The sequence below is a fragment of the Thrips palmi genome, unplaced genomic scaffold (assembly GCF_012932325.1).
Source record: "Thrips palmi isolate BJ-2018 unplaced genomic scaffold, TpBJ-2018v1 HiC_scaffold_2, whole genome shotgun sequence".
Lineage (NCBI taxonomy): Eukaryota > Metazoa > Arthropoda > Insecta > Thysanoptera > Thripidae > Thrips > Thrips palmi.
In genome coordinates this window covers 2,708,047-2,720,701 of record NW_023144629.1, presented here as the reverse complement: position 1 = coordinate 2,720,701, position 12,655 = coordinate 2,708,047, and the positions used below count along the sequence as shown (strand labels likewise).

The following is a 12,655-nucleotide window of genomic DNA, read 5'->3' as shown; positions in this document are numbered from 1 at the left end:
GTGGGCGTCCCAGTAACGTCCGTGTTGTGGCGTCCCGGGGATCTACGGCGGCCATGTGCATCCCCCCGTGTCGTGTTTACAGTGTCGACACCCCCAAAGCCGCGCACCACGGCCCGGCGCAGCCTCGCGAAGAAGCCGAGGAGCTCCGCTAGAGCGGCCCCGACAACACCTGCTCGCCCTTCTTCACCTTTTTATTACATTTTGTCGTCATTTCCCGCCGGAAGTATCTCTCTCGCGCACGCAAGCTCGTCGCGCGTGTGTGTGTCTGAAGGTGTTGGAAAGGTGTCTGTGTGTAGGTGTTAGAAAAGTGTGTGTGTCTGTGTGTGGAGGATGGCTCGGGTACTTTATTACAAGCGTCCTCACTTTGTGTCGCTGTATCACTTTCGGAGGAGTAGCCGTTATATAGTTGACAAGGCGGCGCGAGTGTTGACACTCCTCTTTAGCAGCTGTCTCGGTGTGTGTGTGTGTGTGTGTGTGCGCGCGCGCGCGTGTGTCGCGCAGAAGCGCCCCATTACTCGTGTTAAGTCGGCGCCGTTTCTTGTACTCAGACAAGCGGACTGCTTGGCGGCGGCGCGGACTCGGTGCCAAACGGCTTTAGCAGGGCGGGGATGAAAAATTTACGGTCGGCCGTCTTTACGGTGCAGGAGGCGCGTCGCTCAATATTTTGAGTCCGAGGCCGCTCATTGGTCTGTTAAGCGGTTAATGCAAATATCGACGGGTTCGAGGAATATAACGCTATCTCGGAGCGCATTTTTATACTGGTCTATCTCGTCGTGCGGTACTACACTACGCTAACTCGGTTCGCTGCACTACAGTGCGCTATCTCGAGCTGCTGCCCTATGCTGCTCTAACTCAGGACGCTTGTCTCTGCGCGAGCATCGCAGGCCATGAGCCAACTTTTCAGGAGAGCGAATCGAAAGTTTACAGTTCGAAATCAAATCAGATTTGTAGTCGAGGCCGCTGTGGCGATGATATTCTGATTCTTTGTAGTCTTCCAAAGCTATCAGCATGTCACTCTTTCGATAAAGTATTAATAATCAGGGTGCAACTATGAAATAATAAAGCACCTAGGATAGCACCAACTAAGCTTTGCAGTTCATTCAAATCAGTACTTATTTTGTTAAAATTACGGTGTATAAGTAGGTAACTGGAATTAAAAAGTCATTGTTTTTTTGTTGTAGTGTTAATTAAAATGCTCTGCTTACCATTGTCAACTAACCTTCCTGTCCACTGAGTTGTTTATGTTGTCCCAAGGTGTTCTAGTCAATCAATAATCATTATCTTGGCATGAAACATTTTTACTCTCTGCTTTCTATTTCATTCTTAACCATTTTAATTTCCTGCTTAACAGTCAATTGATTGCAATAATTGTCAGTTTCCTTGAAACTGGAGGGGACTTGAAGGGCCAACGCTCAAATTGGATCGGGACACAACTGATGTACCTTAGATTGAGTTTTGTAAAGAAATGAAACAACATTTTTTATCTCAGTGAAGTATAAGAATAAGATCAAAAGCTAGAGAAGCAAAGAATCAAAGGTGGGAGTGTTCAACAGTTTGAAGTATAGTTGCCATGGGAGAAAGCCAAATTTGTAGTTCAGCCGTCAATTGTCAATCCATATTCATTAAAATTATTTGCACGAAACATTTTAACTCTGATTACTATTTTATTTTTAGCCGTCTTAATTTCCATCTTAACGGTTAATTAATTGCAATAATAATGTATAAGTTTGTTTGAAACTGGTGGGGGCTTGAAGTGTCAACGCTCAGGGACGGGCTCACTGTTGTTCCTTAGATTGAGTTTTACCAAGGAATGTAACAACATTTTTTAACTCAGTGAAGAATAAGGAGCAGATCAAAAGCTAGGGAAGCAAAGAATCAAAGGTGGGAGTGTTCAGGTTCAACGGTGTGGAGTATAGTTGTTTTGGGAGATAGCCAAATTGGCAGTTACTGCCGTCAGAATTTACTTGTAAAATCTCAACAATTCCACCTTTGGTTATTTGCTTCTGTAGCTCTTCCTCTGCTCCTTTTATTTAACAGAGTTACATCTCAATCAATTAAGAAAATCATTAGTGCAATGAGCCTTTGCGGCAAAATCTTTAAGTATCAAACAGTGAAGATGTTGTTGTTAGTGTGATAGGATGACAGATGCTAAAAATAGAGAAGCCGAACAATACAATTCTCTAATCACTTTTTAATTTAAATAGAGAAAACAAAAAACAAAACAGTTTGATGTAACATGCAAGTAGTCAACCACATAAAATTGCATAAAGGAAAGTGTAATAACAATTATTATTATTGTAGAACCATCCCATACAAGGAGAAAATGAAACATTGTACTTAAAATCACAGGTACAAAGAGTACGTTAACCACTGGTAAAACACACACATAGATTAAACACAAAATAAAAATGTCACAGCAACACATGTTGCAAATCACTATTAAAAGTAACAGGTAATACTGATAAAGACATAAACAAAAATGTCACATTAAAATTATTGCACAGAGCAGCTCAACAAGGGACCAAAAATTAGGAAAATTAATTCTTCTTCTTGGGTGGTGGTGGAAGAGGGTGTTCTGCCAATATCTTCCTGTAAAACCCTTGGTATTTTAAAGGAATAACATTGGTGTTACACATTTTTGTCAGTCCGTTCCTAGTAGATGCTGTTATAGGCAATAATCCATTATATGCCTGTGAGAACACATAGTTCTTCGCTATCAAGGGGCGTCCCTTTCTTTGGTTCACATTTAAAGTCACTGGTGGCTCGTTGAGGTCATACTTAATTACCAAGTTAAGACCATCTTCAACACATACTTCCCGTATGTCCATGAACCGAACAGCATTTCCATCTGTGTCGGTGTCCCAATTTTGCTTTGCCACCAATTTTTTGAAATCAAACACATTTGTCTGATTCACCTTCATTATTTTGTACTTATCTTCTTTTTTTATAATAGCAGCTCTCATAACTTTGTGCCAGTGGCTGGGCACCAGTAATTTTTTTCCTCTGCTGGCAGTCTCAATATTAGCATGCATGTTGTCGCCTTCATTTTGAGTGTGACCTTTCAGCAAATATGTGAGAGTTATTTTAATCTTGAAAATACTTGATGCATAGACTAGAAGGGCAAAGATCTGTCTATTCTTGTTTTGCCCAGTACAGTTATCACAGTACATCTTGAATTCCTTCACTCCCTCCAACACAGCAATCCTAAAATAGCGCAGAAGGCAGCTTGCTATCTCATTGCTGCCTTTCATACAGATGCCTTCTCTCCATGTGAAGCAATACCCTTTGTGAAGGGTAAGCCCTCTTGTTTCAAATACTGTGAAATCGTATGTGGAAAGCTTAGAGTGGTAGTAAAATCCTGATGAGTATCCTTGAGGTACATATAATACTTTCTGCAAGTCAAAGCAGACAAATGCCAATTCAGCATTGTCCTTTGTGGCCAATCGGTCTTCTTCTTTCCGTCTCCGAAGCTCTTTCTTGAGAGTCAAATGTTGATCATATTCTTCTTGTAGTTGAAGTTTTACGTCAACTGAGCCATCTCTATGCTGGCAGCACAATTCACACTGATCTTTTTTTGGCTTATGCACTTCTATATTAAATTCTGTATTGAAAATTTCAAGATAAAGTCTGTAATGAGCTATGTTGGGATCTTTTACTTTTATTTCAGGAACAGCTTCCTCATTTTCTTCTTCAACTTCCTCGGCAGGGTTGTAATCTTCATCATCCATGAGATCTCCTTCCGATGTTACATCAGATAAAGCATCAACAGGGATTGGTTCTGTGGGTTCTTCATTGTTATCTGCAGCCTCAATATTTTTTTTCCCCTCCATCCATTTCAAATATGCACGATGCATTTTTGCCACAGTCCAGCCTTCCTCAACATATTCCTTTGTTGAGTCTTTTCTAATATAATGTGACTCCACTTTTGGAAACATTCTTATGTGCTCCCTCACACTTTCTTTCACCTCAGGCTTTGTAGCATTTCCCCTCTTTGAATGCTTTCCTTGTTTGGAAGGAGATGGAGTTCCATCAGGACCTGCCTTTTTAAATGCTGTCAAGACAACTGAGTTAGCCATACGATGAGTACTCAAAAACATGGTCTTACAAACTCTGACGGATTGACCTCGGACTGGCAAATGGTATGTATAGGTGAAGGCTCTTCGAGATGGTGTGTCACTTTCAGCATTTTCTTTCTTATTGTCTTTTTTAACATGCTTAGTTACATATGACCACCTGGCTTGATCACCTGTTACTTTTTTTCTGTAAGTGCGATAAACTATTTCTCGCTCTTCTTGACTAACTTTAGAATGACATTTATACCTACAAGTTGCTTTGCAACCAGGTCCCATTGGTTTAGCTGGCACTGTAACCCCAGCCTTGTTTACATACTCTTCTCCAGCTTGACGTTTTTGCTTTTTGATATTAACTAGCCATGTATCTGGTTTTCTCTGTCTCTTTCGTGTCCTTTTCTTTACATTCTCTGGCGTTGGATCTTGGTTTGGTTCTGGTTCCTGATCTTCTATTATTTCTTGATCTGAGGCCTCGTCAATTATATCAGAGTCATTGGTGTTCTCGTCATTAAGGATGTTCTCATTTATCAAAATGTCATTTTCATTCTGCCTTGGAGCAACAACTTCTTCCACTGCAACAAAGAGATAAAAATAAAACTAATACAGGCTCAATGTTTGAATAAAGCAGACAAATCACTGGTCATTTGACAAAGTGGTGTAAGTCCACCAGAAGTCAGATTCTTTCTTTGTAAACATTTTTCGGTGCAGCTACTAATCAGGAACGCCTTCAGAATCATTGCAGATTTTGTTCTTTATGTACATCTGGCCACTGTGCTTGGTATAGGTACGGTCATAATGACAAGTAATCAAATTTACCTCATAACAAATGCCTTTTAGATAATTACAGTGAAACTAAATTTTCTTTCAAAGGCATTTGGTTAAAGGTAAATTTGATGACTTATTATTGGGGCCATATCTATACCAAGCACAGTGACTAGATGTACATATAGAACAAACTCTGCAATGATTCTGAAGGCGTTCCTGATTAGTGGCTGCACCGAAACATTTTTACAAAAAAAGACTCCAACTCCTGTTGGACTTACGCCACTTAGTCAAATGACCAGTGAAATAGATATTATTTTTACCATTTAAGCTATTGAAAGACTTGACTGAAGAATTACTTTCAAATTGATCTCGATTTGGTCCTGGTTCCTGTTCTTGGATGTTTCCTTTATCGGAAGTATTGTCAAATACACCAGACATAAATGTGTCATTCGTGTCCTCATGAAGGATATTCTCAATCATAAGAATGTCATTTGAATTTTGCCTTGGGGCAACAACTTCTTTCACTGTAACAAAAAGACATTAATAAAATTTAGACACACACAATGTTTTAAGAAAGCAGACAAATGGATATAATTTTTACCATTATTTATACTATTGAAGGATTTATAATGATCATCTTCTACCACTTCAACAATAGCATTTAAATTGATCTCCATTTCAATGGGTACATTGTTGAAAGAAAAGAGAGACACAGTTCTCTCACCTAGAAAAGGGAAAGGGAGCACACTGGTTAGAATAAATGTAATTTTGTTCAAGTCCCCAAATGGAATAAAAGAAACTTACTGGCATCTGTTGCAGCTGTAGGAATAATTTTGTTTCCATTGAAGTAAAAAAAACAGATTGAGTTAAAATTAGTGTAAGAAAGAAACAGAATAGAGGCATAAGAAGGATGGAACTTACAAGAAGGAAATACATCTCTAAAAATTACAGAATCATTTTGTTGTGATGTACTTTTTGTAATATTAAAAGCATTCTCTGGAAGAAAAAATTTAAATAATTAAAAATAGAAGTTTTTAAATATTTTTTTGTTAATCTTGAGTATCCAAACAACTCAGACCTGATGAATTGTTTACTTCAGCTTGAGTTAGTGATATCTCCCCACGATCTGGACTAGAGTGAACGGGCAAACCATGGTTGTTCTTCAACAGTGGCTGGGAACAACTTGGGTGAGATGTTTTGAGTTGACCACCACAGAATGTATTCTCTAAGACAGGAAAAGAAAACAATATCATAATTTAACGTCCATGCTAAAGGCAAAATAGTTTGCAATGTTATAAGTCTGACTGACTTCCTTGAAAAAATAAATAAATTGATGAGACAAAGTAGAACTGAACTTATCCTACCATTGACAGTACTCATCAAGGTACTCACCTAATATAGGGTTGTCTATTGCTACAGAAGCTCCTGTCTCCGTTGTTTGAGTAGGTGAACCATCCTGATGTTTCAAAGCTGAAAGGGAAGGACTAGGTTGAAGTGTCAGAACACATGCATTCAGATAAATAAACAGATAAATAACAGATAAATAAAAGTTAATCATTGCTACATGTAAATTTTATAATTTGTGAGAATTCTTTGCAATATGATAAATTCAAAAACTGTACTAATAAAGAGAGTGGTATTCACCTAATGTAGGGTTGCCTTTGGCTTCAGAAGATTCTGTCTCTATTTGTCGAGTAGGTGAACCATCGTGATGTTTCAAAGCTGAACGGGAAGGACTAGGTTGAGGTGTTTGAACACATGCATTCTCTGGAACAGACAAAAAAGACATCATTATTATATTTTAATTTTATAATTTGTGAGTACTCTTTGCAATATGATAAATTCAAAAATTGTACTGAGACTAAGGAAAACTGAACTTTCCTCAACATTGACTCAGAATTGATCAAGATACTCACCTAATGTAGGGTTGCCTTTGGCTACAGCAGCTTCTGTCTCCATTTGTCGAGTAGGTGAACCATCGTGATGTTTCAAAGCTGAACGGGAAGGACTAGGTTGAGGTGTTTGAACACATGCATTCTCTAGAACACAAAAAAGGACATCATTGTTATATTTTAATTTTATAAGTTGTGAGTACTCTTTGCAATATGATAAATTCAAAAATTGTACTGAGACTAAGGAAAACTGAACTTTCCTCAACATTGACTCAGAATTGATCAAGATACTCACCTAATGTAGGGTTGCCTTTGGCTACAGCAGCTTCTGTCTCCATTTGTCGAGTAGGTGAATCATGGTCATGTTTCAAAGCTGAACGGGAAGGACTAGGTGGAGGTGTGTGAACAAATGCATTTTCTGGAATACACAAATAAAAGGAAATCATTATTACGAGTTAATTTTATAATTTGTGAGTATGTTTTGCAATGATATAAATTCAAAAACTGCACCAGACCTCTTAACATTGACTCAGATGAAGGTACTGACCTGATTTTGTAGAATTGGTTTTGCCCTCCGCAACTTCTTTATCGCTTTGTTGTGCAGATGAGCCACCTTGGTCCTCATAAGCTGGATGGAAAAGAAAAGGTTGAGGTGCCTTTACGCCCATCTGGAATGCATTCTCTGAAACAGACATAAACAAAGTATAATATAGATTATTCTAAGAAAATTAGATTTATTTGATGCAAAGGGAAAGGGTGCTCAACTAAGAATAACAGATATTTACTAACATGTTGATTAAAAATATTTTTCCCTCATCTTATCCCTGCTCTTTTCAAGAATGTTTCTTATGTACTATCCAGCAATAATGGGTTGCCACATTAAAGTTAAAAGAATTAGGCATGATTTGGTAGCAAAATACCAAAAACAAAGTCCATTATTGGTGCAACAGTTAGCATGTTTACCGTTGAGCTAATAATGGGATAGCTACAGTCAAAGACAGTCAGACAAAGGCAAAACTAATGTTTTTAATACACTTTTTTTTTTGAAAATATAATACTGAGTAGAAACCTTAATTGGCTTCAGTAACTTCATGACATTAAAAACTTTGCTTAAAAATTATAAGAACTGCTATGAAACTTAATTAAAAATGAATACTAATGAGACATATTTTTTGAGTGCTACTGACCTCTGCATAAGTTTCTTCGTACCGCAGTTGTTTCACTAGCCCAGGTCGCTATCCGTGCTCGCTTTTCGGAGGGCTCTTCATTTCTTGGCAACTGAGGAGGCTTCGCAGTCACTCTTGGCCTCAGTAAGTCACCCAGGCTGATACGTTGGGTGGGAGGCTGTTGGGGTTTGATCTTCTCGCCATCTGAAACCACGAGAAAATTAATGAGCAAAGTTCTCTGTAATAATATTGAATAAACCATACTAGGTTGAATCAAAAACAGGAGTAAACAACAACAAAACTACAAATTGTTTTATGGCACCATGGCAGTCCGATACAAACAACATGTCAACACTTGTATTAACATAAATGATTTGTCACATGTGACACTATGAAATGAGTCAGAATATGAATACATCTTTAAGGAAATCAAAAAGAGGAGAAAGTTCTGAAACGTTGAACTCATAAAGCTCTGTCAGAGGCAAAGATTACTATTACACCCTGCAGGTTAGAGAGCCATAGCCATTTCAAAATTTCAAATGGATAACATTATTACGAGTAATCACACTCACTTGGTTGAAACCCAGCTTTCGCCAAGAACGCAATGGCCCGGTTCGACATGGTTCCTTGCTATCTAGGTAAAATTCACCCAGAGACAACCATCATTCTAGTTCCACACGCCTGCACACTCACGCTAGACGCTACACTGTAGTTCCGCACGGACGCTACACTCCAGGAAGTTCGAGTCCGCCCCCTCCTGCCCTGGCGTGAGATACACCAGTCTTCCACGCCCACAACGGGGACGACATAACCTAGCTGCAAATTTCATCGTCTCTTTCCTAGACATGCTGGTGCTCGCACACAAAAACCATTCATATCGTTCGAAAGTGTTTAATGTGCAGAGCAGGAATCCGTGGTCAACAAAAAACCAAGGATTTGGCAAAATATCAGCAATTTCGGTCACCTCTGCGAGTTAGTGCAGCATAGGGCAGCAGCCCGAGATAGCGCACTGTAGTGCAGCGAACCGAGTTAGCGTAGTGTAGTACCGCACGACGAGATAGACCAGTATAAAAATGCGCTCCGAGATAGCGTTATATTCCTCGAACCCGTCGATATACGCCAAAATTCAAATTGTTTCCTCCTTGGATGACAGGTTGAGGGGTGGCTGAATGTCAAGGCGTCAGCTGGGTTTACTCTTCTTACCCGGTACATTTCTTCTCCAACAACTTACCTCTAATGGTCCATTTGTCCCCTTTTTTGGCGGTTTTTGTCGTTTTCGTCGCCCCTTCACCGCGACGGCAGGCCCCCGCGCTTGGGTTTGGACGGCGCCACCGCGACCGCCGGCCGGCCGAAGCCAGACAGAGACAGGGACAGGGAATGCGTGTGAGAAAGTGGGTTGGCGTTTGGAAACCGGCTGCCGGTTTCCTCATGAGCGACGGTCGTTCCAGTCCATCCCCGCCTCGCCGCTTCTCCCTTTTCCCGGATTTTAGTGCAAAGTTTTGTTCGATCGGCGCCGCGTTCTCTCACCGCGCGTTCGGAAGGTGTCCATAAAAGAGGGGCCGGCCGAGCAGAGAAGTGAGCGCGAGTTTGTGGTCGGTCCCTGGTGCCGAGTCCGGCCGGGTCGCGGGAGGTGTTCGGAGCTGCAACATTTTGGCGCGCTAAGTGCGGTACGGCGAGCCCCCACGGCTGCTGGCGCGACGCTGCTCCCCGGGGTAATCCTTTTGTTTCAATAACCAGCAGGCGGTCGCCAGAGAGCCCCGGCCGGGCCTCGGCGGAGCGGTCTGCAGATTACTGCTCAGATTACGGCGTCACGACCCACACGCTTTATCGGAGTGGGCTGCCAAATGCCGGACAATTTCCTGCAGCAAAATGTCTTCCCGAAGTTTTGTCCCACTTCTTCTTTCCGCGGGAAATTTTCCCCACTGGCACAGAAAACTAGGGTATCAAACTGTATCAAAACTAAAAAAGGAATCTTAAAAAAAAAAACAAAAAAACATGCAGTGAAAGTTTTGACGTTTCTCTACCCCTATTCTTGGTTACTTTATAAGTCGATTCGAGGAGTTTCTGAAATTCGGCAGAGTGCAGGCAGAAAGTGGATACACATGCATACACTACTCGAGACACACATCCAGACTTCCAGGTAATCACGGCATTATGAATAAGGCCCATTATGCCACATCGCGCGTCGTGCATCTCGCGTGTAGCACGGTAGCGGCAAAGAGAACAACGCCCCCCCCCCTTTTCTTCTCCCCAAGGGACGGGGGGCAAGGAAGGAAGGGGGCGTTTTTGCTGGAACACCGTAAGGACATTCCAGATTTTTCGGGTCGATATCTCGCGTAGCAGACAGGTCCGTTCCGCCACGGGTATTATTGTTGCCAAATTTTTGTATCTTTTTTTTAGAAAAATTTATTTTATTTCTTTATTTTTGCCGTCACTCTTTGTGTAGCCACACCATTTGCAAATGGCTACACTCTGAGACAAAATTTAAAGAAAAAAATGAAAAATTCTCTTCTCTGGAAATCGCATTCCATTGTGGTCCCCGAAGGAATTGGGTGATTGTGTCTCGGAGCGCATTTATCAACAAAATTTATCTTCTCATCATGAATAGAAACCAAACTGAAAGTAAATCTGGACTTTTCATAGCAAATAGGATTTTTCGAGTGAAGAGTTTGAAAATTCCAACCAAAGGCATCGGGTTGCGTGGAATTTTGGCGGGCGTTCCGTGCGGCGGGCCAGGGGCTAGCCAGGGGCGCCAAGGGCAGGCCGGGCCGTGGCGAGCCGGGCCACTCTGCTAATGAACAAGCCCCGGCGGCGGGCCCGGCGGCCCAATGGGGCGGCCCGATTGCGGATGCCCAGTGGCGGCCAGTGGAGTGGTCGAGCCGGGCCGAGCCGCGGTTAGCCCGGCACCCTTATATTGCGCCATCAAAGTGGCCCACCGCGCCTTAGCGCGCAATCTGCGGGCACACTGCGAAGCTCTCGTCGCTCCGTCTCTCTCGCACTCGTGGGGCGTCCCGTACGGGAGCGAGAGAGACAGAGCGACGAGTGCTCAGCCTGCTGGGGGTCTCCATTGGGCACTCCACCGTGTGCTGCAAATGGAAGGACCGCGGCGGGCAGAGGACAGTGTGAGTGTGACGTCATAATGACGTCGAGATACACCGTGCAGAGGTGATCCGCTGTAAAATTGTGTGTACAATCATTGTGGGCTTGTGCTATAGACTGTGCGAGATTGCAGGCGTGTTTGCCACCTGAATGCGGATTGTGTTCAAATTTTGTCGATATAGCCCATTCTCGAGTTCTAAAATGCCAAAATCTCATCCAGAAAACAGCTGTCTCCATTATACGCCGTGTCTCAAAATTGCCCCAACTAAAACTAGACTACAAAGGCGTTAATAATAGCCAACGTCGTCAGCACCGTGGCCTCGCGGGTCATCGGCGACGTGCAAGTCCAGTGTCCAAAGAGTCGTTTCGTCGCTCTGTCTCTCTCGCACCCCCACGCGACGCCGTCACCGCGACAGAGACAGAGAGGCTCTTCGCGGACTCCCGTCTAATTCCGGACGGTCGCGTGCGGTCGGGAAATGCCGGAGAGCATGGATTTGGGTCAGTAGACTGATTCCGAGAGTCGTCGCTCTGTCTCCCTCGCACTCTCGAGAGAGACAGAGCGACGAAAACGACTCTCGGAACCAGTCTGCCGCGCGCCTTCGTGAGCTTGCTCGTGTTTTATGCACTCGCACATCCGCGGCACTCACTCGCCGCCCCGCCCCGCCCCGCCCCGCCGCTGACAGGCAGGCGACAGACAGCAGCAGCGTCGCGGCGCACCGTCCCGTCCACACAGTCAATACTGAGTAAATTAGCTTCTGCTTCGGCGGCTCGCGCGGCTCGACAGCGGAGTGGCGTCCCGCATGGCGTCCCGCCAGCCTGCCTGCCAGCCCCGTCAGCCCCGCTGCGCCGCTGCCGCCAGTCAGGGCTGCCAGTCGCGCTGCGCCGCTTATTGGCAGGCCGAGTGGTAGCCCTGCCGGCCCTGCCACCTGAGTGCCAATAACGGGTGACGGCTGCAGCAGGAAGAACGGCGCGGACGAGCAAGCTGACTACGACGGCGGTAATTTTTCGGCGGTTGGTATACGAAGGGGATTTGAACCCGCGACCTTTGGATCGCGGCCCGGGCGCGCTAACCGTTGCGCCACCGAGGCGGCGGCAAGGCGAAGGCGAAGTGACAGGGTAACACACCAATGCGCGGCACGGCGCGGCCCTCCGGCCAGTTTATGGAGCCATTGAAACGTCGGCCGATCCGCCGCGCAGCGCAGCGCAGCGCCGACAAACGTGTCGCGGCCAATGTACAGGCCGCGGGCAGAGAGAGAGAGAGAGAGAGAGAGAGAGAGAGAGAGACGACTCTCTCGCATACCTCGCGGCACTGTAGGTAACCGTCGGCAACACCGCGCCCTCCGCCTGTCTGGCTGTGTGCCTGTCGGTCGGTCGGTCTGCCCCCTACGTGTGTGTGTGTGTGTGTGTGTGTGTGTGTGTGTGTGTGTGTGTGTGTGTGTGTGTGTGTGTGTGCGTGTAGTTTGTAGGCTTGCAATATTGCAATCCTCGTCGGTCGGTGCGCCGCGCCCTTCGCACAGCAAAGCGGCGAGGGCATACTGTAAGTAACCACACCGCGGCGCCGCCGCCAGGGATGAGCTCTGAGCGGCTTTGAGGCGTTTGAGGGAGTATCAGGGGACTTCTCAGGAACCTTCAGGGAGTTTCCGCGAGCTTCAGGGGGACTCTT

At 44.2% G+C, this 12,655-nt stretch overlaps 1 protein-coding gene across 1 annotated transcript; it reads right to left on the bottom strand.

The window, feature by feature from the left end:
* Positions 1-2,421: 2,421 nt before the first annotated feature.
* On the bottom strand, positions 2,422-8,577 carry LOC117647355. Its single transcript, XM_034389075.1, has 13 exons — positions 8,466-8,577; positions 7,915-8,097; positions 7,275-7,409; positions 7,023-7,145; positions 6,752-6,874; positions 6,480-6,602; positions 6,228-6,305; positions 5,914-6,060; positions 5,757-5,831; positions 5,640-5,654; positions 5,437-5,559; positions 5,156-5,359; positions 2,422-4,642 (listed from the first exon to the last, which is right to left on the bottom strand). Exons 1-13 carry the CDS (start codon positions 8,512-8,514, stop codon positions 2,538-2,540), a joined length of 3,483 nt encoding a protein of 1,160 aa, XP_034244966.1. The 5' UTR covers positions 8,515-8,577; the 3' UTR covers positions 2,422-2,537.
* Between the last annotated feature and the right edge of the window lie 4,078 nt (positions 8,578-12,655).